Source organism: Echinops telfairi, unplaced genomic scaffold (assembly GCF_000313985.2).
Source record: "Echinops telfairi isolate 266 unplaced genomic scaffold, ASM31398v2 ScPeMD7_9;HRSCAF=40, whole genome shotgun sequence".
Lineage (NCBI taxonomy): Eukaryota > Metazoa > Chordata > Mammalia > Afrosoricida > Tenrecidae > Echinops > Echinops telfairi.
The window spans coordinates 75403347-75425756 of record NW_022103906.1 but is presented as its reverse complement, the minus strand read 5'-3'; the positions used below and the strand labels follow the sequence as shown (position 1 = coordinate 75425756).

Sequence of the window (22410 nt, the reverse complement as noted above, 5' to 3'; positions counted from 1 at the left end):
GGCCCTTGGCCACAGCTCGGGGCAGGACTGAACCGCACCTGTCAGGGGCCTCCGGGGCCCGAGCGTCCCTCCGGGCAGACCACCCTCTAGAGTACGAGGGCACCCCCAGGGGAGACAGCGGCGAGAGCAAGGTCCCAAAGCCAGCACGCCAGCACATCAGCCCCCTCCCTCAGCACCGCATACCTGCACAAAGCACCCCCCGTCCCAGGTCCTGCCACTCCGGTGCCCTCCTGCCCGGCCTATGTAGTCCCCAAGTGGCGCCCAGCACTGTCTGCAGGAGGCTGGGACACTGCAGACATACATCACTGCCAGCAGGGCCCTGAGCCCCCCGCCCAGCAGACTGGAGAACAAATAAGACGAGCCTCTCACCCAGACGGACTGCGGCTCCGGGAGTCCGAGCCTCCTCTGACCCAAGATGCTCTCTCCACAGCCACCACCTGCCTGGCCCAAGCCCTCCTCTGCTGACCAAGCGCGCACACACTCCAACAGGCCTGATGGACTACCTTTCCCTGGTGGCTGAGCACCTTGACCCCGACCCCGGCCAGACTGCCCGTGTGCCATTACTGAGGAGCTGCAGGGTGCATGGCTCCAAAGAAAAAACATGACACAAGACGACCCCTCAGACATCACTGTCCGCCTGCCCGCACTCTCTCCTGCTTCCCTGTGTCTCTCAGAGCCCACCCCTCTGCTTCCGCTTAGTGGAGGACCAAGCAGGTGGGGAGGAGGGGCCCTGCATCCTGAGATGCAGTGTATGACCTCGGACGGGTAGGTGACCTTCCCATGCCTCCGAGAGTGTGTGGTGTGAGGTGTCGTTGCCCAGGCTGCTAAGAAGATAACTCGGGCCCGGTCAGTTGGGACCTTGCCCACAGCCACAGCATGAGCTCCCAGGAGTCCTCTCACTCTTGAATCCCTAGCTCTGCCTAGGGATTCTCATTCTTGAATCCCTGAGCACCATGCCTGCCTGGGTGGGGTTGGGGTGTGTCTTCCGGCTCCTTCAACAAATATCCCCCCTCATCCAGGCTTTCCTGCCCTGACCTACAGGGTGGAAATTTGTCTCCCTGGAGGTTGGTCATTTGATTGCTCTTGTGTGTGTGGTGTGTGTGTGGGGGTGTATGTCTGTCTGCCTGTCTCTCTCATGTGCAACCCCAGGGACTTTCGAAATACAAAGACCTTGTCTGTCACTTCCCACCCATGACTGCTAACCAGCCAAAATCAGCTGACCTGGCCAAAGCCCCCAAACCCAAAATGCACCAGCACAGGATTTTACACACACGCAAGTCAAGTGCGCGCACTGTGGGTTAAGCACTGGGCTGCTAACCTTCAGGTGGATGGTTCAAACCCACCAGCTGCTCTGAAGGACAAAGATGTGGCAGTCTGCTTCCCTAAAGATTACAGCTGTGGAAACCCACAGGGCAGTGCCACTATGCCCGAGAGAGGTCACCATGAGTCAGAATCAAATCAAGAGCAGTGGGTTTGATTTGGGTTCTCCTCTAGCTTGCTATAAGAATTTACTGGTTTGTTTTGTTTTTATTGAACTTTGTGGTTTTCTACCTAGACAATCGCATTAACTGCAAACACAGGCAGTTTTATGTCTTCCTCTCGCATCGGTAAACCTTCTATTTCCTTTTCTTGCCTTTGCACTCACTAGGACTTCCCGCGTGCTGCTGAACAGAGGGGTAGGCGGGACATCATTGTCTTGTTCCCAGTCTTCCGGGGAGGCAGCTAGCTTCTCTTCATTGCAGAGAGTGATGTTAGCTGCAGGGGTTTCAGAAGTGATCCCCCCTCTCTTCATTGGTTGCTGAGAGTTGTATCAAGAATGGCTGTTGGATTCTGCCATGGGCTTCTTCTGCATCTACTGGCATGATCATCTGTGTTTGCCTTTAGCCTGTTGATACACTCCATTAACTGATGCATGCATGGTAAACCAGGCTTGCATCGCTGGACCAAGGCCCACTTGGCCGGGTGAACGAGTCTTCATATGCATGGTTGCATTTAACAGTGGCATTGGCCTTGCCCGCTCCATCTCACTTTGTGGACCAAGGACCGGCCTTCCCTCCCCTGGGTTCATGCCCGAGGGCACCCAGCCAGCACCCAGGGAGAAACCTGTGTCTCTCTCCCGCCAATGCCCCAGGGGATCTGCTTCTTCAGAGAGAAGTATCCATCAGATGTTCCTGGGGCAACCACCCCACCCCCATCCTGTGCAGAGCAGACCTGTGCTCCGCAGGGGCTTCTGGGCTGTGACCTTTCAAAAGCAGATCACCAGCTGTCTTCCAAGGCCCAGTGGTGTGGGTTTGACTCACCAGCCTTTCCGACTCTCCCTGGGACTTTCGATGACTAATGTTTCACAAGTAGCTGGCCAGGCCCTTTTCCTGGGGTGTCTAGGTAGACTCGTTAGCAGCCTGAGCAGCAGCCTGCTACCCACCGGCTCTGTCAGTCATTGCCACCACAATGACACAGGCACGGGGGTGGAGCAGGCAAGTATTAAGCACTTTCTATAAATAAATGGTGCTAACATGAACAAAGCTTCCTTTCCCCAAAACCAAGCCTGAAGCAGCCTTCTCCCTGAGACATGAGGAAGGATCTGCCCCAATACAGTTCTCCAATACTCGACACCCCCCCCACCCCAACATGGAGCTCACCAACCTGAACACCCATCACGGAGCCCTGGCAGCACAGTGGTTAAACACGCAGCTGCTAACTCAAAAGTGGATGGTTCAAACCCACCGCTGGCTCCATGGGAGAAAGATGAGGCAGCTTACTGTCTTCCAAGCCCCCTGGGCAGTCCCACTCTGCCCTGTCCAGTCACTATGAGGTGGAATCCACCGGAGGGCAGTGGGTTTGGTGAAGGAGGCAACCCTTTCCACCAGGATTTAGTGCCTGCTTTGGGGGGAGGCGTCCAGGTGGTGCAGGGGTTAAGTGCTTAGCTGTGCACAGAAAGGTCGGACGTGTGAACCCGCAGGCGCTCTGCAGGAGAAAGACGTGGCGTCACGTTTACAGCCAAGGAGACCTGCTGGGGCAGGTCCCCTCTGACATGTAGGGTCAAATGAGCCAGAGCACCGGGAAGGCCCGGGGCTGGTTGCACGTCAAGCACGCAGGCAGTAAACAGCGCCACCTGCATCCATCCCACCTTGACTATCCCACCTCTGAGGCACCTGGACTCAAGGCCCAGGGAGTATGTGCTCAGGAGAGAAGCCAGGATGGAAGTGATGGCTATCCGGATGACGAGCACATTCACCTGGAACTTGTTGCAGATGCCTCCCTTTGCAGCCCAGCGATGCATGGCACTGCGTGCAAAGGAGAAGCAGGGGACATTCTTTACACCTGCAGAGGTGTGTGTCAAGATGGACACGGCTGTCCGGGAGAAACAGGCAGCAGTGCTGCTCACACAGCACAGTGCCAAAGGATCGCCGGGCCAGGAACACACATGCTGAATCTGTCCATCCATCCATCCATCTGCGTAGCTGGGGCCTGCGAGGCTCCGGGTCTCGGTCCCTGCAGAGGCAGCCTCACTGAGCTGTCCACTGGGGGTCAGGCACTGCAACTCTTTTGTTGCCCACACAGTCCTCAGAGGGGATCCGTTGCCCATCTTGAGATGAAGAAACTCTGTTGCAAAACAAAGTTGTGTGACTTGCTTAGAGTCCCACAGCTAAATGATGGAGGCCCACCAGAAGCCCTGATTTAATCGTCAGGGTTTAGCTGTCTCTCAGTTGGCCGAATGAAAATGCCCTGAGCCACGCAGATGGATTGTGAAGACCAGAATCCCCTTCAAAAGACCAGCACAACCCCAGGCGATGGAGCCCTGAAGAACCATGGGCTGGTTTTCTCACCCATGCCTGTTAAAACCTTGTCAGAGAGTGACCCAGCCTCCCAGTGGTCACCAGGGCCCAGGACTGCTGGGCGGGTGAACCAGTGAAAACATGGAAGGTGGCCCCTGCTCAGCCACAACACGGCCCCACAAGCTCCACCTGACAAAGTTCAACGGGCTTAGAGGACTTGGGACTCAGCCCTCAGCCTCCTCCGCTGTCCCTGCAGGAGCAGAGGACAAAGGTGCGACAGAAGGGGAGGGAGAGCTGGTTCCCTCACTGCCACTAACCTTATGGTCCTAGTTATTCTTGGGAGAAAGGGCCCCAGCAGCCTCACCCAGCTCTCCATCCATGTCTCAGTGGTCACCCAGCATCATTGGAGACATCTAACCCTGGAGAGAACGCCTGGGGCAGATGTCATCCATACTCATGCACCCAGGGAGTGTCCAAGAGAACAGTCACTGGGGAGGCGGTGAGCAGCCACTTGGCCCCAACACACCTGACTCCCAGGGCACCTCCTTTAATCTCACCCTCATATCTTATCAGGCCAACATTCAGCTTACGACCAAAATAATGATGCCCCTTCAGAGCCTGGCCCGTTGTCTATTTCAGGCCAGGATTCTCAGTATTATGTAATCTTCCTCCATTTGTGAGCTGATGTAATTATTCTCCATCTTATAAATCCTAGCCTCTGTGATGGTCATGGGGCAGGAATAGAGGCAGGATGCAACCGAGGGAGGATACAATGTACAAGATTGGATTGTATCTTGAGTCGATCTCTTTTGAAATATTAATCTCTTTTGAAATATTAAAGAGATGAAGCAAAGTTCAGAAGCACCTGACAACCACCAAGAAGAGGCAGAAAGGAGCATCTTTTGGCCTTACGGTCCCGGCACTAAGAACCTCCTAGACCAGTGGTTCTCAACCTTCCTAATGCCGCGACCCTTTAATACAGTTCCTCATGATGTGGTGACCCAAACCATAACATTATTTTCGTTGCTACTTCATCACTGTAATTTTGCTACTGTTATGAATCATAATGTAAATAGTAATGTGTTTTTAGATGGTCTTAGGCAACCTTAGGATTTCCATCATTGCCCCCACCCCCATGCCAACACCTCTTAGGCCATCTAGACCATTAGGGGTTGAGGTCCTTGTTTCCAGGGTTCTAGCCAGGACTTTGGAAGAAAGCGGAAGGGAGACACGTCCTCTAATATCCTAAGGCAGCAGGGTATGCAACCCCTGTGAAAGGGTCATTTGACCCCCCAAAGGGTCACAACCCACAGGTTGAGAACCACTGTCCTAGACCCGGAGGAAGTTGATGCCAAGGCACAGGTTGGTCTGTAAGGAATACCAGGTCAGCCCGCAGAGGCTAGAGGAGACAAGGATCGCCCTCCAGAGCCAGAGTGGGAAAGCCTCGCCCTAGAGCCAGCCAGCATCCTGAATTCCTCCTAAGTTGTGAAAAAACAAAATTCTGCTCCTTAAATCCACCCACTTGTGGAATTTCCGTTAGAGCAGCAGGAACCACCTTTTTGCCCCATCAAACCCATGTCCAAACTTTGAATTCGATCTACCTATAAATTATATCGGGAATTCAACTCCTCCAGTCTGCTCAACTACTATAATTCCCTGCTTACCTGTTCACGTCCCAGTCACCCATGCCCCAGCCAACAAAATGTGTGCAACTGAAGCACACCTCTCTGTCTCTGCCTCTCTCTCACACACACCCAGTTCAAACCCCCCAGCACTGCTCACAGAGTAGAAGCCACTCCCCAGCCTGGAGGAGAGGACCCCTGGCTCGACAGCCTTCTGCATCTCTCACGCCCCTCCGGTCACACTGGCCTTCCTGGTGCCTCAGCCCACCAAGCTGGCTCCTACCTCTTTCCCTCTGCCTGAGGCATGGGCTCAGATCTTCAAACCACGCATCTTCATGCACCATGCACTCTGGTTAAGTCTCTTGTTCCCAACTCACTGTCCCCACACCACCCGGTTTTACTTCCTCAGAGCTTCATCAGAAAACAGCCTGACACTGTGTGCACGTGCGTGTGTACGTGCACAAACACCTGTGTACACACACCCCTCTCTCACTCAGTAAAATGGTAGCTGTATACAAGGCCTTCCCTGTGCTATAAGCAAAACTTTATTCCAATCACCTCACACCCCAGCATTTAAAATGGTAAACAATCATATTTGTTCAACAGATGACCAAATTAATGCAAATTAATGTAGGCACTCTGTGGCCCTTGCTCACAAGTGCACCACGGAGGCTTCTATCATGGCACACTCAGGGGTCTCACCCGTTGGACCAGGAGCTGGCAAAGAGGGTTTGCCCTGCCCACCAGCTTCCTGAGGGCAGAAGAAGTGTCAGGCTTAAAGGAGAGGATTTGAAAATGGGACATCCTGTAGCCCTGAGACTCTTCTTGAGACCCCCCCGCCCCCCCATCTCATGAATGCCCCTGCAGGAGATGCCCAGCCCCCTGCCCAGGGGAGCTCAGATGACCACCCTACCCTAGCCCATCATGGGCCTTCCACACCACTCACCTGATCACCCAACAACTACACCCTCTCATTTAGCACTTACTCAGTGCCAGCCACTATGCTAAATAAACACTCCACCATTCCCAAGTACACTTTCACTTCACCCTCTTAACTGGGGTGGGGGTGGGGGGAGAGGGAGGGAGAGAGACAGGCTTTGAGAGTGAGGGTGTCAGGCTGATTCCAATACTGATTTGAGAGCCAGGCTACCTGGGTTCAAGTCCCAGCCTGTCTCCTTACTACGAGCTGTGTGACTAGAGGTCATCCAAGTCCCCCATGCCTCGGTCTCCTCCTCCATGTATAAAATGAGGAGACCAGAAGTCCCTCGCTTCCTAAGTCCACTGTGAGGGGTACGTGGATTCACCACGGAGACGCCACACCGTGGTCAGCTCTTCATGCTCCGCCAAAGCAGATGCAAGTTCCCTGGGCTCGGTCACCAACTCCATTTTCAGTCTAACTAGAAGAGCCCATGACCTTGTCCATGCACTAGACCGTCTCCCTTCTGCCAAGTACAACAGACAGCTAGCCCCAGCAGCCCCCCTTCTCCCTGCCCCACCAAGCAATCCAAAGTCACCCTCATTATTTCTCAATAAGGAGCAAGGGGCTTATCTCAGATGGGAGGGGAACTCTTTCACGATCTCCACTCATCTCAAACTGAGATTGAGCATGTCTTTCTACGGTAAATACATGTGCCAAGAAAAATCCGCTATTGCCATACAGCTGATGCGGATGTCAGGAAGTACGCTCATCGCCGCCCTGAAACGGGTCAGCGAACTACGAACTGCTGCTGCCACCGCGTCTTTGGACTCAGGGGGGCCCACGTGTGGAAGAGCAGAGCCTGGCACCATTGGGTTTTCTTGGCTATCACCTTACAGAAGCAGAGGGCCAGGTCTTGATTGCGAGGCACCACAGCCAACCACTTGGTAAAGAGTCAAGAGCAAATTGTTTGCACACCCCAGAGATCTTAGACCGCCTTTCGTTCACAGGAGTCCATGTGTTTGTAAAATGTACATGTGACCTGACTGGGGGCTTTCATTTCCTGGTCACCTTACTGGAACATCGTCGACATCTTTTGTAACCTATAGACTTTGAAGCCTTACTCTGAGGAGGAGTCCACAGGCTTCCCAGGATAACCAGGGGGCCCATGGCATAGAAAGGGGCCGTCCCACCTGCTCTGGGTCAGGCAGGAAGCAAGGGCAGCCGAAGGGCAGGTCTTGTCCTCCTTGCTGAACTCCTGATCCCAAGACGAGGTCCCAGAGCAGAGAGGGCCCGACTCAGAGCCAAGGGAGGAGCCCTGGCAAACACCCTTGGCCTCGCCTCCGTAGCATCATGCTGACCCTCAAACACCCTGCATGCCAGCCAAGGTGACTTCGGAAAACAAAAACAGCCCATTGCACCTGCTCACCGAGCAGCACCGAGGCTTGTTTCCATCACACTCCCGCAGTGCAGGCTCCGACTCCCTCGGGCCGGTCTTCACCTGAGTCTCACCTGCCAGGCCTGCAACCTCCCATGCCTGCAGCTTCTCTCTGGTCATGGCCACCACCGCAGCCCCCTTAAAGACAGGCCTGAACTCAGGCTAGCAGACAGCCAGCCACCACCATGCTGGGAGCCAGAGGCCTGCAGAGCTGGCAGTTGTTGGAAACCAGCCCTGCGGTCCTACGCAATGAAGAGACTCTTCTATGCTGCCCAATGCCCTGACCAGGAGAGCCTCCTGGGGCAGCAAGGGAAGAAGGAACACTGATCGCTTCCTGGCCTCCCGCTCCCCCTGCTGCAGAGGGGGCGGCAGGGCCCCAGGGGGGAGAGGACGCAGCGCTCAACAGTCATTGTTATCACTTGGAGCCACTAAAGCGGCCATGGTTTTTAAACGGGAAAGTGACTTCGTCCATGACTCGGTGGAACAGCCAGATGTTCAGCTGCTGGGAAATGGTGCCGTCTGCTACGTCCTCAAGACGTTAAACTTCGAATTGTCATGTTGTTGCCGTCGTCCGGGGCTCACAGGGACCCTGTGCTCAACAGAATGAAGCGCCGCCCTCACAATCAGGCCTGCCCTTGAGCCCTTGTTGCAGCTGGATCGTGTCGATTGTGTTGTTGAAGGCCTTCCTCTTTCTCCTTCTCAAAGCAGGACGTCCTTCTCCAGGGACTGCCCCTTCATGATAACATGTCCAAAGTATGTCAGATGATGTCATCGCATCCCTGCTCCTAAGGAACATTCTAGCAGATCTGTTCGCTGTTCGTACAATTCGTACAGTCCATGATTCAAATGCATCGCTCTTCTGCCGACTCCCTTAGTCATTGTTCTGCTCGCGCACGTTTATCAAGTGACAGTAAACCTGCTGCAGGTTCAATTGCCTGCTGTGGCTTTCCTAGCCATGGTCTCTGTGTAACTCCCACCACACGACGGCGTGGGAGCATGCAAATAAGGTGTAAAGCATTCTACCTTGAAGATGGGTGGAAAGTGAGCGGTCTCGGAAGCAGGAACAGAGATCCCCGACTCGCCCTCAGTGGTGTGAAGTGGCAGCAGAGGCGCCCTGGGCCGAGGCTCGGAGACCGTGAGATGGAGCAGCATGCTTCCCGGCCCACCCACGGAACAAGTAGAGCCGAGTCTCTGGGCCGGAGGCTGCATGCGGAGCGGGGTGCTAGAGGAGCTTGTAGGACTTGCCTAAGCAAGGCCGGGCTTAGCCTCGTGGCTGAGGCTCAGAATCAGAGGGACAAAAGGACGACGGCCCTACCATTTTCTGATACACTCCCCTAATCATGTGTGTTGCTTGTGAGGTCTGTGTGGCCATTGCAATGGACCATCAAAGGCAGCAGAGGTGCAGAGCACCCTGGGAGGGGCAGCTGGGCTCAGAATAGGGTCAAGTAGCATGTGGAGGCTGGAGGCTTATCTGACCGCTGCCTCGTGAGCACAGGCCTTGGGGTGCTGTTGGGCTAGGTTATTCGGTCCCCCTAGTGAAGTTGGAGGAGGGCGTGGCCCTCATGCCATTTCCCCAACACCCCAAAGGAATAAAAGCAGGGATCACATAGATACGTGGACACCAGTGTTCACTACAGCCCTTGTTGCAATAGCCAAAAGTTGTCAACAATCTAAATATCAACAGATTAATGGGTAAGCACACGGTGACGCGAGCACACACGTACAGTCTAGTCCATTGTCACGGGGAAACAGCACGCGTGCAGAGAAGAACGGCCTCTTAGGGTCGCGAAGCCTTTCAGAGGCAGCTCACCAGGCCTCTCTTCGTGTGAACACAAAGGGTCCACGCTTCCGCTCAGAGCTGAGCATTGCCTACCCAGGCCATCCGTATCCTCGATCATGAAGAGAGATGGCGTTCTGGTCTATGCCACCACATGGCTACGGCTTGGAAATGTCACACAGAGGGAGATAAAGCAGATATGATCTGCTTCCATGAATACGAAACCCCCAAGAGAGACAAGTGTATGTAGACCTAGTGGCAACCGGGGTAGGTGGAAGGAAGAAGAGAGGGACTCATTGCTAAGGAGACAATGAGCTTCCACTAAGGGTGATGGGACAAGGTGGAAACGTACAATGGTGATGGTTGCACAACATGATGAATGCAATTAATGTCCCTCAATTGTACCTGTGACGAATGCTGACATAGTATGTGGTTAAACACCAAAGTGCCTCCCCGTTCATTGTCTGCCCTCAATCTGTACTCCAGGGGTGCAGGTGGGCATTTCAGGTGACACAGTGCAGCCTGAAGCACAGCGGGCACATTGACTCATTTATATTCTCTCTTGGTCCCACTGGGGGCCAACTGTGGACCCGTATCCATCAGGGGGTTAGCCGTGGGCCAGGATACAAACCATCTATCCTTGTCTATTATCTATCCTTGTCCTATTATCTGATCCTGTCCATTAGCCTTGTGATGAGAGTGTTCAGTTAGGTTGCCCATGGCCAACCAAGGTGCAGCAATTGGTCTGTTCTCTTGCTGCAACAAACAAGGAGAGACAGGAATGGGAGAGGAAATGGACTGTGTGGCTAATTGCCTTCTCTACCAGGAGACCAGAAGAACTGACGGGTGCTCAGCTGCTACTCCTCAACATTCTGATCTGTGAAACTGCAGCAGAGCCCGCCGAAAGGGGAGAAATACCAAAAGGAATTTCAAATTCTCATAAGATCCTGACTTTCTGTAATCATGGGGACTGGATGGACCTCAATTATTGCCTAGGATAATCTTTAAACCTTAAGTCAAAAAATACCCTTGAAGCCTTCTTAAAACCAAACAATGGCTTAGCTCTTTTCAGATCTCTGTATGGGATCAGACGATGGAAGCAACCGGAAAGCGTCGATGGGAACCAACTGTAGGGGCAGTGAGTTGATGTTAGAGGCGTGAGGCTGTGATCGGTGTCACTGCATTCCGCACGGAGGGACAGCTGGATTGCTGTGTGTTCTGCTGTGTACAGTCTCAGCAACTACAAAGCTCAATTATGGGCAGAGAAATGTGCCAACGAAAATGATGACTCCTGACACCCATGCCACCAGGGAAATCCCGGCCAGCCTGGTCGCCACTCAAACTTTTCTCAAATTAGAGGGTGGGTCAAAAAGTATGGCTACTTGAATTCCAGTTCATCTCTGCGTGAGCTTATTTCGAACCAAATGTGTTTAAACGTGTCTCTGCAGCTAGTGGCTGGCTGGCGACTTGTCAGATATACTTGTCAAAGGGCGCCTTCCACAGTGGGACCGGTGATCAATGATGGCTTATTAGAAGCTTGAAGAAAACAGAAGCCTGTCCTGGTGAGAAAAGAGCCAGGACAGTGAGCCAAGGAGAGGCTTTCCATCACGACAATGCCCCATCTCGAGGGTCCCACCCGAGGGTTCTGATCTTGCCCCTTCGGACTTCTTTTTGTCCCTCAAACTCAAAGGTCACTGAAAAGGAACACAATGTGTGTCCCCCACTGATGCCCAAACTGCTGTTTTGACACATTGTGAGTCCAAAGGTGCAGGATTCTTCAGGGGAGGCTTAGAGAGCTGGAAACACCGCCCTCAGGACCTAGCGGGAGGAGCCCACAGGGCAAGAAACAATAGTTTCACATGCAGCTATTTTTGTTTAATAAAGGTTTCGTGGATCTTGTAGCGACGTATCCTGGTGCTTACCCAGAGCAGGCCAGGGACTATCCTCAGGAGCTTCTAACTCGGGTGGAGACATGTGCTAGCTGCATGACTATGCGGGGATGCGGATCGGCACCACCAGAACAGAGCTCCCACAAGGGACATGAGGGTGTGCAGAACAAGGCACTTAGGCCCAGCCCAAACAAGCCAGAAAGAGAGACGGTCTGGCGGAAGGAGCAGAGCTGCAGGTGCGCAGCGCTGGACACCTGAACCCAGGTAGAGAAGTGCTTTGGGGCAGGGAGGAGGCCGCCAACTCAAGCAACCCACTCAGGGGCTTCAGAAGGCGCTGCTGTTGTAGACCGTTGGCACCTCGTCACTCTGAGCCATGGCAACCTTGGGAATAGAAGGAAATGTTGGCCAGTCCTGGGCCACCTTCACACCCACTGGCATGTGTGTGCGCCCCACAGGGCCTGAAATAAGGACAGGACCCTGATGGGCACTGTGACACAGCGAGGGCCAGACAGTCGGGAGGGGGTGCGGCAGAGAGATCGGCATGAAACCAGCACAGCCTGGGGTAGGGCCCATGGACCGGCTAGCCTGAGCAACTCCTTCAGCAATATCTTTAGTTTCTCATCCGAAATCAGTCAACTGTCTACTGAAAGGGAGCCACAGCTGTGCTAGCAGCCGAGTGCAGAAGTAAAAATAAAGTCTGTCTAAACTGGGGCAGTAGCAATGGGGAAGGTTTGCCTGTTCCTGCCGCGGCTCTCTGCAGGACCGCCACCCTGCTAGCGCACCCTCTGTGGGCATCAGGGACTGTGAGCCACCTCGTCCCTCACGCCCAGGGACAGGCCCTGACTGGTGGAACACTGCGAATGAGAGGGAGCTGTCAGGCACAATCGAGGCTCAACAAGAAACGGAGGAGGAAAAGAAATCATTTGAAAGGTCTTGTAGGAAAACCCTAGTGAACTGGCAGGCAGAGGCCCCAGGTTCTACAATGGGCTGCCTGACTTATGTCAACAGGGGCAATTAAATTAGGTCCTTGGGAGCATGCAGCGGCACCAATGAAAATGAGTATAACTCAGAGTTTGGGGAGACTGTGAGAAAAATGTCCCCGAGTCCCCTCTCTCTTGCATCTTATTTACTCTCAAGCACTAGTTGTCTTCCCTGACATACTACCCAATGGGGGCGGGGGGGACACCACCTCTGGCTCTGACACACGCCACCGCAGCCTAACCCACACTTTGATTTGCTTTCTGCAATAAAACGACAAGCCAGACACAATCGCAGGGCAGGATTTCTGGACGCTTATCGGGTCAGAAAGATGATCCCTATCACCTCCTCAGGCACCATGCCCAGCCCCAGCCATCCTCAGAGCCCAGAACAGTCACCCCTGCTTCTCTGGCAATGCCCCCCTGGGTCATCTCAGACCCCCACAGCGCTCGCCTCCATCCAGCCAGGCACAAGCATCTTGCTAGCCCTGACCCCTGGGGAAGCTGCTGCTGCAGATGCCCAAGCGGAGGCTCCCAAGGGTGTCACTAGCTGGCCTCAGAGGTGGCCGCCAGGGCCTGCAGTCACCCAGCAGGAGGGGGGAAGAGCACACAATTCCTGCAGAGGAGTCTGACCACCACAGCGAGCCACAGGGTAGTGCCATGCAGGGAAAGGGGTGCAGGGCTGGGAGGGCAACATTCCGCCGCCACTATCTCACCAGGCAATTGTGGGCAGGTCACTCCACTTCCTAGGCCCTCAGTTGCCTCGTCTATAAAAATAAGGGTCACCGGCTACCCTCGGAGAAGAGAGAAATGAGGTACTGCCAGGAAAGTGCTCTGCAAAGTAGGTCAAACCACCCGCAGGATTTGGGTTTACTGTCAGGGCCTCTTACAGGTTGCTGTCAGCACTGGGGAGGGGGTGGCCACCACACAGTGCTGACCCTGGCCAGGAAGAGGAAGAAAAAGCCTTCCCAGGAGGGCAACTTTGGCAAAGAACAGAGTAAGGAAGAAATGCTACTTAAGTGAAACCCCCTCCCAATTTACTCCAAGTCCCAAAGCTCACGGCTGTCGAGTCTAATCCAACTCAGAGTGGCCCCTACGGGACAGAGTAGAACTGCTCTGCAGCGGTGCCTAAGTTGTCAGTCTTGAGGGGAGCCCACAGCCTGTGTTCTCCACCAAGGAGCAGGTGGTGGGTTCTAATCACTGACTTTCCTGTTAGCGTCTCAGTGCTTAACCCCTTGTGTCACTAAGCTCCTTTTCTAAGCCCAGAGTCATCCCCAAACAGGAACCCTGGATCAAGGCGGGCAAAAGTTGGTGGTTGGCAGCAGGGAAGATGAACCTATGGCCGGAGTGTTGGCAGGAATCAACTTGGATGGAGGGGAAGACAGTGACCCAGAAGGAGACGAGCAAGCAGAGGAGAAGGGATAGAGCTATCAGCCATTGGGGGGTGGAGGTGGTGGTATTGATAAGTCGTTTAAATAGTTGAATGTAAAATTGATTATCTGAAACCCCACCTAATTTACAATTTAAAATTGTTTAAAAACAAACAAACACTAAGGGGTGCCTGTCCCCTGTGCCAGCATCTCAGGTCAGAACCAACCGGCCGAGACAACGACAAATAAACGCTCCATCGTGGGAGAGCCAGCTGATCACACGCACAGCCCGTGCATTGCATTTGAGTGCAAAGGGAGGGGAGAAGGAAATATGCAATGCATTTGCCTGTAGAGACATCCAATAACCTTGGGAGCGGGTGACACAGAACTGGTAGTGCTGGTTGCCCCTGGAGGGAGTTGCTGGCTGACTCAAGGTCAGGGCAAGGGGGATAGTTGCTGTTTTTAGTAAAAGATTTGCTGCAGTTGTTGGACTGTACACAGCAGAGCATATTACCAACCAACCACTTCGATGCAGACAACTCCACGCCATTGGCTCCATCGTTCGGCCCTCCTTGTCCTGGCTTGTTCTCCCCCATGAACACCGACTCCCTGCCCCCGAGGGTCCCACCCAATCTTCGGAGTTGCCGTCAGTGCGACTGCAGGCACAACTTGATTTTGACGAGCACACTGCTCAAGGCGGCCCCTCTTGCCAAGGTAAGCTAAACTGCTGCTTGGTTTTAAGATGACTCCAGGGGATATTTCTGGTGCAAGGTTTAAAGATTAACCCGGGATAAGAATTGCAGAACTTTACCCAGTCTTCCCATCGCCAGAAAGTCTGGATTCCGTGAGAATATGAAATGCTGCATTTTCTCAGCACGGGAGGTTTTGCCTTGTGTGACCTTTGTACCTTCAGGATTTTGAAAATGCAGGTGAGCCACGCAAAAACTTTAAAAGCTACATGAAGAGAAAAAACATCAGTGTGTTTTGCTGAGGGGAACAGAAAACTCAGCTAGATTGCTCGGTCTTCCGTCTCCTGGCCCGGCTCCACCTCCTGGACATCCCATTATGAAGGGGCGGCTTTCCCGGCCGTCACACCTCCCTCAGGAAGCCCACTCCGGCCCCTCCAGCTCCGGTCCAGAATCCCCCCTCTGTCTGCCCCATCGCCTTCTTTCATACTATGTATACCTTGCTTTGTAAAGTAATCATCCTTCCGACGTAAATCTGGTCTCAAACACACGTTCACCCTTCTGGAGGAAACCAGGAAACTCACTGCCATGGAGCCAATTCCAGCTCAGAGGGACCCTATCGGGGTCACAGAGAGAACTGCCCCTGTGTGGTTTCCACAGCTGCACATGTTGATGGGCGTAAAGAGCCGGTGGTTTCAAACCGATGTCCTAGAGGCTAGCAGTCCAACACATAACCCACTAGGCCACCAGGGCTCTCTAGGGAAAAGGAGGTTTCTTTTGTTTCCTCCACAGCCCTGACCTATGCCCTGTTTCCAGAACGTGGAACAAAAGGTTCAAAAGTAGGTGGGAAAAGACAAAGGCAGCATTTCTGGAGGAGGGGGAATTGGCTGGCTCCGTGGGTTCTATCACCCCCAAATAGCCACGTGATGGCTTGGGTAAGGTGGCCCAGTGTGCAAGCTAGAGGGGCGTGCGTCTCTCCAGGGGTGGGGCATGTCTGGACCAAGACAGAGCTTCCCAGGCCTCACGCGCTTCTCTCGGAGACAGCGCTGGGCAACGATCCCCTCCATCCGCAAGTACTGGGGGAGTTCCTGAGACAGATGGGACCAGGCACGGGGCCACAGACCCAACATGCTGACCCCAATAAGCTGAAGGCTAACCTGGGGAGAGGAAGAGGATGCTCAGAGAGCCCCCAGACCTCACCCCTGCGACCTGCTGGAGAGGAGAGGAAGCTTCAGCAGGCGCTCTGGCTGAATCATGGAAAGAGATGGTCAAGGACATGGAAATGGAAGCCAGACTGCCTGGGTTCAAATCCTGGCTTGGCCACTGACTGCTTGACTTTAGGAAAGTCGGCGTTAAAACAGAGTCCCAATGTCTATACTTCAGAAGGCAGCTGTGAGGACCTGCCTTTGGTTTGATTCTAACTCACAGCCACCCAACAGGACAAAGGAGAACTACCCCTTTAGGGGCTTCACGGCTGTCATCTGGACAAAGGCAACTGGGCCGCATCCCTCTCACGCTGAGCGGTTGGTGAGCTCGATCCACCCATCCTTTAGAGGAAGGTGCTTTAGCCACTGTGCTAAAGTCCTCAGACCAACAGCACAAGATTTTAGCAATCCACCCAACATCGTACTATATATTCCAGGGGTGAGATTGTCAAGAATGCTGGATATCTTGGGCTGGGCTCTCTGGAGAAGCAAAACCCATGAAGTTTGGAGAAAAGGGAAGAGTGACCGGCAGAGGAAGATGGAGGCTGATGTGTCCAAGATAACGAGCACTGTAGGTCAGCAGGTGACGGGCTTTGTGCACAGTGAGCACACAGCCAGGGGGCTTTACCCAGATGTCCGTTTATATTCGATGGGCCCATCCCAGAGGAAACACTCCTTCCCTCTCGGAACCTAGGTGTCCATTTATATTCGATGGGCCCATCCCAGAGGAAACACTCTTTCCCTCTCGGAAGAGACTGCCTTACCTCAGACCTAATCGCGCGAGGGCCGGCAGCATCACTGCAGGACTGCCAGTCTGTGAGCATCATGGGGCGGTCAAGCTGGCCCGCCACCTTTGGCATCACAGCGGGGCTAGCAGAAAGGGCCACTGATGGAAGTCCCCGCCTCAAGGAGGCCTGCCCTGACCGGCTCAGGCCCCAGGGGCTCAGCCGACTCTCAGTATCTCCCACACTCTCCACCTGGACACCCCAACACAGAACTTGGTGGCCTAAACCCCAAAAGCAAGAGATACTCCTCACAAGACCACCTCTCCAGGACATGGAAAAGCCCTACCCTTGCCTGCCCCACAGTGGTCCCTCTTTCCTTAGTCTGGCTAGAACTTTAGAAATACCGTACCTCTGGATTAGACTCACCTCTCAAGGTCAGCATGGGTGCTCAGGTCTCTCCCTTTCCCCAGGTGCAATGCCCTACGGGCATCCCACAGAAACCTCCGGAAGCAAACAGGGCCCAGATGCCATCTCTTCTCTACCCTGAGTGGCCAGGAGCTTTCTCTCCTTACCCCCTCCCCCCAGAGCCTCAGTTTCCATGTCTTCATGGTTCAGTGCTGTACTAGCCACAAGTTTGGGGGTTTGAATCCACCCCATGGATGTCAGGAAACAGGCCTGGCAATAAAGCAAAGTCCTATGAACAGAGCTGCTCTCCACACCAGTCAGAATCAACTCGAGGCAACAAACAACTAACGTTCTCTTCCCCATTAAGGACCCTGCTTCCCACCCAGGCCGAATTGCAGGCGCAGGTGCCCTGTGACAAGCCCCCTACCATGAACTCTTCTCCTCTAGAGTCCTGCCTCTTAGGGGCTCTGCAAGCCTAGGCCCACACAGCTGGACCATCCAAGCCCAGCTCCCCTCTCTGGCCACCATCAGTCCTCAGCGGAGGACTAGGCCCAGGGCTCCACTGCCAGCTCGGCCAGCAAAATGAGCAGACACCTCCCCGCCGGGGCTGGCGGTGGCACAAAGGGCCTGCACTGTGTTTTCATTTTTATGACTTGGCTGTCGGGAAGGACAAAGCATTTTCATGACTACCTCATTTTGCAGAGGCCTGGCCCTGCCCGGGGAAAAGAGCCTGCTGATTCCCACAGAGCTCCTGCCATTGTGCTAATGCTATCGCAGGGCATGGCGGGAAGGCCAGGGGAAGCACCTGGACCAGACCAGCCAGCCACTGAGCAGCACCAGCCTGTCGCTGCCGTCCTGAGGGGGCCACAATAAGGAGTGCAGAGAGCAGCTCCCAGCTGAGGAAGAGGACAGCCCTCAAGGTCGTCTGGGAGAGAGGCTCTGCTGAGCTCCAGGAGCTGGTAGCCCACAGGAAGGGGACAGCAGGGCAGAGGAGGGGCAGCCACAAAGGCCCCGCCCTGGGACCAGGGCACAGGCAGAGGAAGGGGGAACTGCTGAGCCAGCAGGAGCCCCACAGTGTGACTGAGTCACACGCGCTCCCTCCCTCTCCCCACTGCTGCTCCAGCAACCCCAAATAAAAACTGCCCTGTAACCACGGGAATCAGAGGCTCCTGCTTCCAAATGACTGGCTTTTGAGCCCAGCCACTCCCTCACACTTCCAGGGCAGCCCTCAGCTCCAGGGTGGGGGTGGTGACAAGAGCCAAAGCCAGGGACCCTTAGAGTCTTGGGTGCTTCCTGAGGAGCAGGGTAACATTTGGAAAACAGTGGAGGAAAGCTGTGGGGTTGTGTGCATGTCCGCATGCGTGTACACACACACACACACACACACTGACTGCTTGAACATCTACCCACAACAGTTACATGCAGGCCCCTGAGGGTGCAGGCATGGATGGAAGCTCTCAAAGACCATCCCAACCTCAGGCTGATGAGCTACATGTTCCCTTAGGCCTCATGGACATCTCGGGCCACTGCGGACACCCAGGTAGAAGCCTTTGCTCTCCAACACAAGACAATGGCGAAGAGGCTGTCCACAGTGAGAAGAATGTTACTCTTACGCAGTCAACAAAAACAAAGTAGCCCCCACCCAAGCTAGACTCACAAACTTGGCTTTCTCAAGATGCTATCAGCCCAAATCATGGGACCCTCCGGGGCCTCCAGGCCTGTGCAACAACTCCATAGCAGGCTCAGTGGTGAGGAGGGTGGGGCCCTCTTCCCCAAACACCCGGGACAGCATTCTCAAAGGGCAAGGACCAGGACACTGCAATCACAGTGGCCATGTGGCAGATTCCTCATCTTCCCACCCACAATCTCTCACAACGTGTTCTGGGCCATGCGCCTGGGGATACAGCCCGCATGGACAGCCTACAGGCCAGATAGGTCTAAGTGGCCCTCCTGACTACCAAGGGAACAAAGAGAATTAACCACGGCCACCCTGTCCCCTGTCTCGGTCAGAGGGGAGTCCGAGAGGCAAACACAGACACAGCCTCTAGGGAGGATACTGAAGGGCCAGATCCGGAAAGGAAACTCACAGAGGCAGCATCCCTTAAGGCTGTCGGACCAGTGGCAAGCATGGTGTCTCACATTCGGCTTTGGGGTTAAGAGGATGATGATCAGTTACCTATTTATGTATTTGCTGTCTTCTGAGAATTTCCTCTTCAATTGTTTCAAAGCCTCCAGGGAAACCCCTGACCTCAAAGAGGTCCCTGCTGGCCAAGGGCCTCTAGGAACTGCCGAGGCACCTGGAACCCCGGTACCCACCGTCACACAATGGAGGACTCCCAGAGTAACCCCACCACTGGTATTTTGGGAACGTGCCATGTGGCTGGAATGATGCTAAGCCTTTTATGGATGATCTCTTACCTGGTCTGATCAACTCTGATGGTTACCTCACTTAGAAATGAGGACACAGGTTAAGTCACCTGGTTGCTGGCTTGAAGGCCCTGAGAGTCAAGCCCCAGGACCCAGATTAAACAGCGACTGCCCTGCTCTCCCAAGAGTGGGATAGGGGGAAGAGCTGCAGAGCTTACGGCCCATCTGAGTGTGACTTCACCACGGCTGAGCCCCCCGCCCCAAGGCCGGCAGTAATTCTTGAGCCCCCAGCAGGAAGGAGCACAGTGGAGGGCTGTGTACCCTGCCACTCAGGGGTCAGGGGTTTTCCCAGGTTGGAGTTCTCTACTGTCTCCCCTCATCACAGGAGAAGTTCTTCCCGGGGCAAAGGTGTCTCCTAGACAAAGGCTGCCAGCACGGTCCCCAGAACCTCCCTCCACCATGACTGCCACTTCCTGGCTGCCCGCAGCACCTGCCCTAGGGGCTGAACTTGCATTCTCATTCCATCCTGCACACCAACCCTAGGAAGCTGGGGGCCATGCCCATTTTACAGATAAGAAAACTAAGGTGTCGAGGCGGCTCGCAGTGGCAGGACTGGAGTTGGAATGTGCTCAGAGGAATGCCACAAGGCCTCCCACCCCGCCATCACACCCTTATAGACACTTTATCTCCAGACTGTCCTTCCCCTCTCGGCATCTGCGCTCCCCAAGACCACTGCAGCTGTTCCTATAGTTTAAACGGCGGGTGTGTGTCCTTCTCCGTCACATTCCAAAGCTGACCGGTTGCTCCAAGAGTGTTTTGACCTCCCTCCCCAGCCCGGGGCAAGGCACACAATCGCAGCCTCTGCCCCCACAGTTCAGGTCAGGTGGACTGAGGCAGGCCAAGGTGCCGGGAACCGACACTGAAGCAGGCCCTGGAGACAGGGAGGGCCTGGCCTGTTTTTCCGGATGGCCCCTACCCACCACAAGTCCTGCCGCTCCAGGCTCTCTGAATAACCACTCAGAGGACAAGCAGCCAGGTGGGTGTGGAAAGATCCTGGTGGGAAAAGTGACTTCTCTAAAGTAAAGGAAGGTCCTTGTTGGACTTAGGAGTAGCCAATCAGATTCTACCAGAGCAACTGTCCTTGGTCGCAAACAGGACCTCCTGGGCCTACGGGCACTGGCAGCTCAGCTAAGGAGGAACCAGGAGGTCAAGGACTGGAACTGAAAATCACTGACCTCTCCCAATGCCTAGAGTGGTTTCTGGGGGGTGGGGGTGGTGTCATCATTTGCCTCCTCATACCAGGGATCCTATCCACCTGTCTGGTCAGATTATCTGATTGGGGAAAGAGGAAGAACTGAGGAAGGGACTGGTGAATCTGAGGACAGGTACCTCTTCTGAAAAACAAAGATCCAGGAAAGCATTTTCCACCCCACACCCACAACCTTGGGTTCCATGAGCCAGCCAGGAAGGAGGGAGAAGACAGGAAAAGGGTGGAAAAAAACAAAACAAGGGCCAAGCTATACCACATGATCCCACATCCAACCACCAAACAGCCAGTCAAGAGGGAAGGAGGGGAGAAGGCCAGGTGAGTGGGGGAGTAGAGTAGGATCACAGCCCTGTGCCAAGTCAGCTTCCCACCCCAGACCAGGGAGCGAGCTTGCTGTCTGCCTACTTACATTGTGAAAAACCTTTAAGGTCAGTTCCTTCTCCACCTACCTCTCTCCTGGCTTCATTGGGGCTGCACCAGGCTCAGCTCTCTCTCCCAGCAAACCTTCCTAAATTTACTCGGTTGGATGCCATCCAACTCAGGCAAACTTTTCTCCCCATCCAGGGCACCCACCTGCCCCAACGCCCTGACCTTCTGCACACAGGATCTACCAGGATGGGATGGGGGGTGGGGGAACAGCACTCCCAGTTAACCCCTTGACTGACCCACAGTAAGACTGTCAACCCTGGGGACAGGTTTCCAGCTCTAGCTCCAAACAGGAAATAGGGCCCCGACTGTATAGCCTTGATCTCAGCACAGGGAAGATAAATCCTGCCAAAATAAGTGATTGAAAACCCCATAGGCCTGTCTAGCTGGAGGTAGCTGGAAGGTTATCTTCCACTGGGCATTAACCATGCATGACATAGTCACTACCTAGGACAGGGCTTTTAAAAGCAGGAGCCTTCCTGTACTGGGGAGGCTCTCTTGTCCTTAGCCACGGGCCCCCCAGAAGAACAGGGTCCAAGGGGGTGTCTCCAGAGGAACAGGCAAAAGGGATGCCCTTAGCTGTCTCTGGATAAACTGGCCCTGGAGGATGCACCTATGCTTTCTTCCCAACCTGGGGCTGGGCAAGCCTAAGGATTCCCCTGAGGGTGAGGACAGGGACAGGGGCCCAGAAGTTCCTCTCCCTTCAAGGAAAGAAAGGCAGTGGAGCATCAATGAATGCCACCCACCAAATGTCCTTCTTCAGGTTCCCGCAGAAGCCTCAGGATCCCACCCCTCAACTTTATTGACAATTCTACTCCCGGCGCTCAAGTGTCCACCACACCCGGCTGCAGGCCTCGCCAGGGTCCACCAGTTTGCCCAGCCCAGCACAATGCAATTTGGGGCACCACAGCGGAGCCCTAAAACGCGAAGATCGAGCTTGTCGGTTTATGCCCTTGAGCGCGAGGCGGGATGTGCACGGTCTCGGCAGAGATTCGGGGTCGTGCTCCCCGACCCAGCCCCGCCCCGGTTGGACCTTTAACCGTTTCCGCGCTCCCCCGCGGGGCCCCGCTTACTCAGTGTGCTGGGCGCGGCCTGCGCCGAAGACCTGGTCCAGCGCCACCGTGGCCTGGCCCAGGAACTTGTCGACGCCGATGAGCGAGCGGTGCATGGTGGTGAGCACCAGCTCGCAGGCGGTGGCGGGGCCCGCGGCCCAGGGCGCTGGGCCCGCGTCGGCCTCCTGCACCCGCAGCAGGCCGTCCAGGGCGCCGGGCAGCAGCTCGAAGGAGCACTCCTCGCGCCATTCCGGGCAGCCGTGCGTCTTCTCCACCACCGACGTGCTGTACTTCTCGCGGCCCAACTGGATCACCGTGTACGCGTCGCTGGTGCTGCCCGCGCCCGAGCTCTTGCCCCGCAGCCCGCGGGCCCGCAGCACCGTCACTTGGACGTGCGTGGGCAGCCAGCGGGAGGGCCCCGCCACCGGATCGGCGCCCCGCACCAAGGCCATGGCGAGGGTGGCGGCGGCGGGCAAGGGCCGGCCGAGAGGCGCACCGACACCTGGACCTGG

The 22410-nt window shown here is 54.9% G+C and overlaps 1 protein-coding gene across 3 annotated transcripts in view; it reads right to left on the bottom strand.

The window, feature by feature from the left end:
* Nucleotides 1–22389, bottom strand: part of RAB11FIP5 (RAB11 family interacting protein 5) — a 49328-nt gene extending 26939 nt beyond the window's left edge. For all 3 annotated transcript variants that reach the window (XM_030884611.2, XM_045286742.1, XM_004696087.2), the window contains exon 1: nucleotides 21920–22389. In XM_030884611.2, the coding sequence (XP_030740471.1) occupies nucleotides 21920–22350 (431 nt within the window). In that variant the 5' untranslated portion in view covers nucleotides 22351–22389. The remainder of the gene's footprint in view (nucleotides 1–21919) is intronic.
* Nucleotides 22390–22410: the final 21 nt, after the last annotated feature.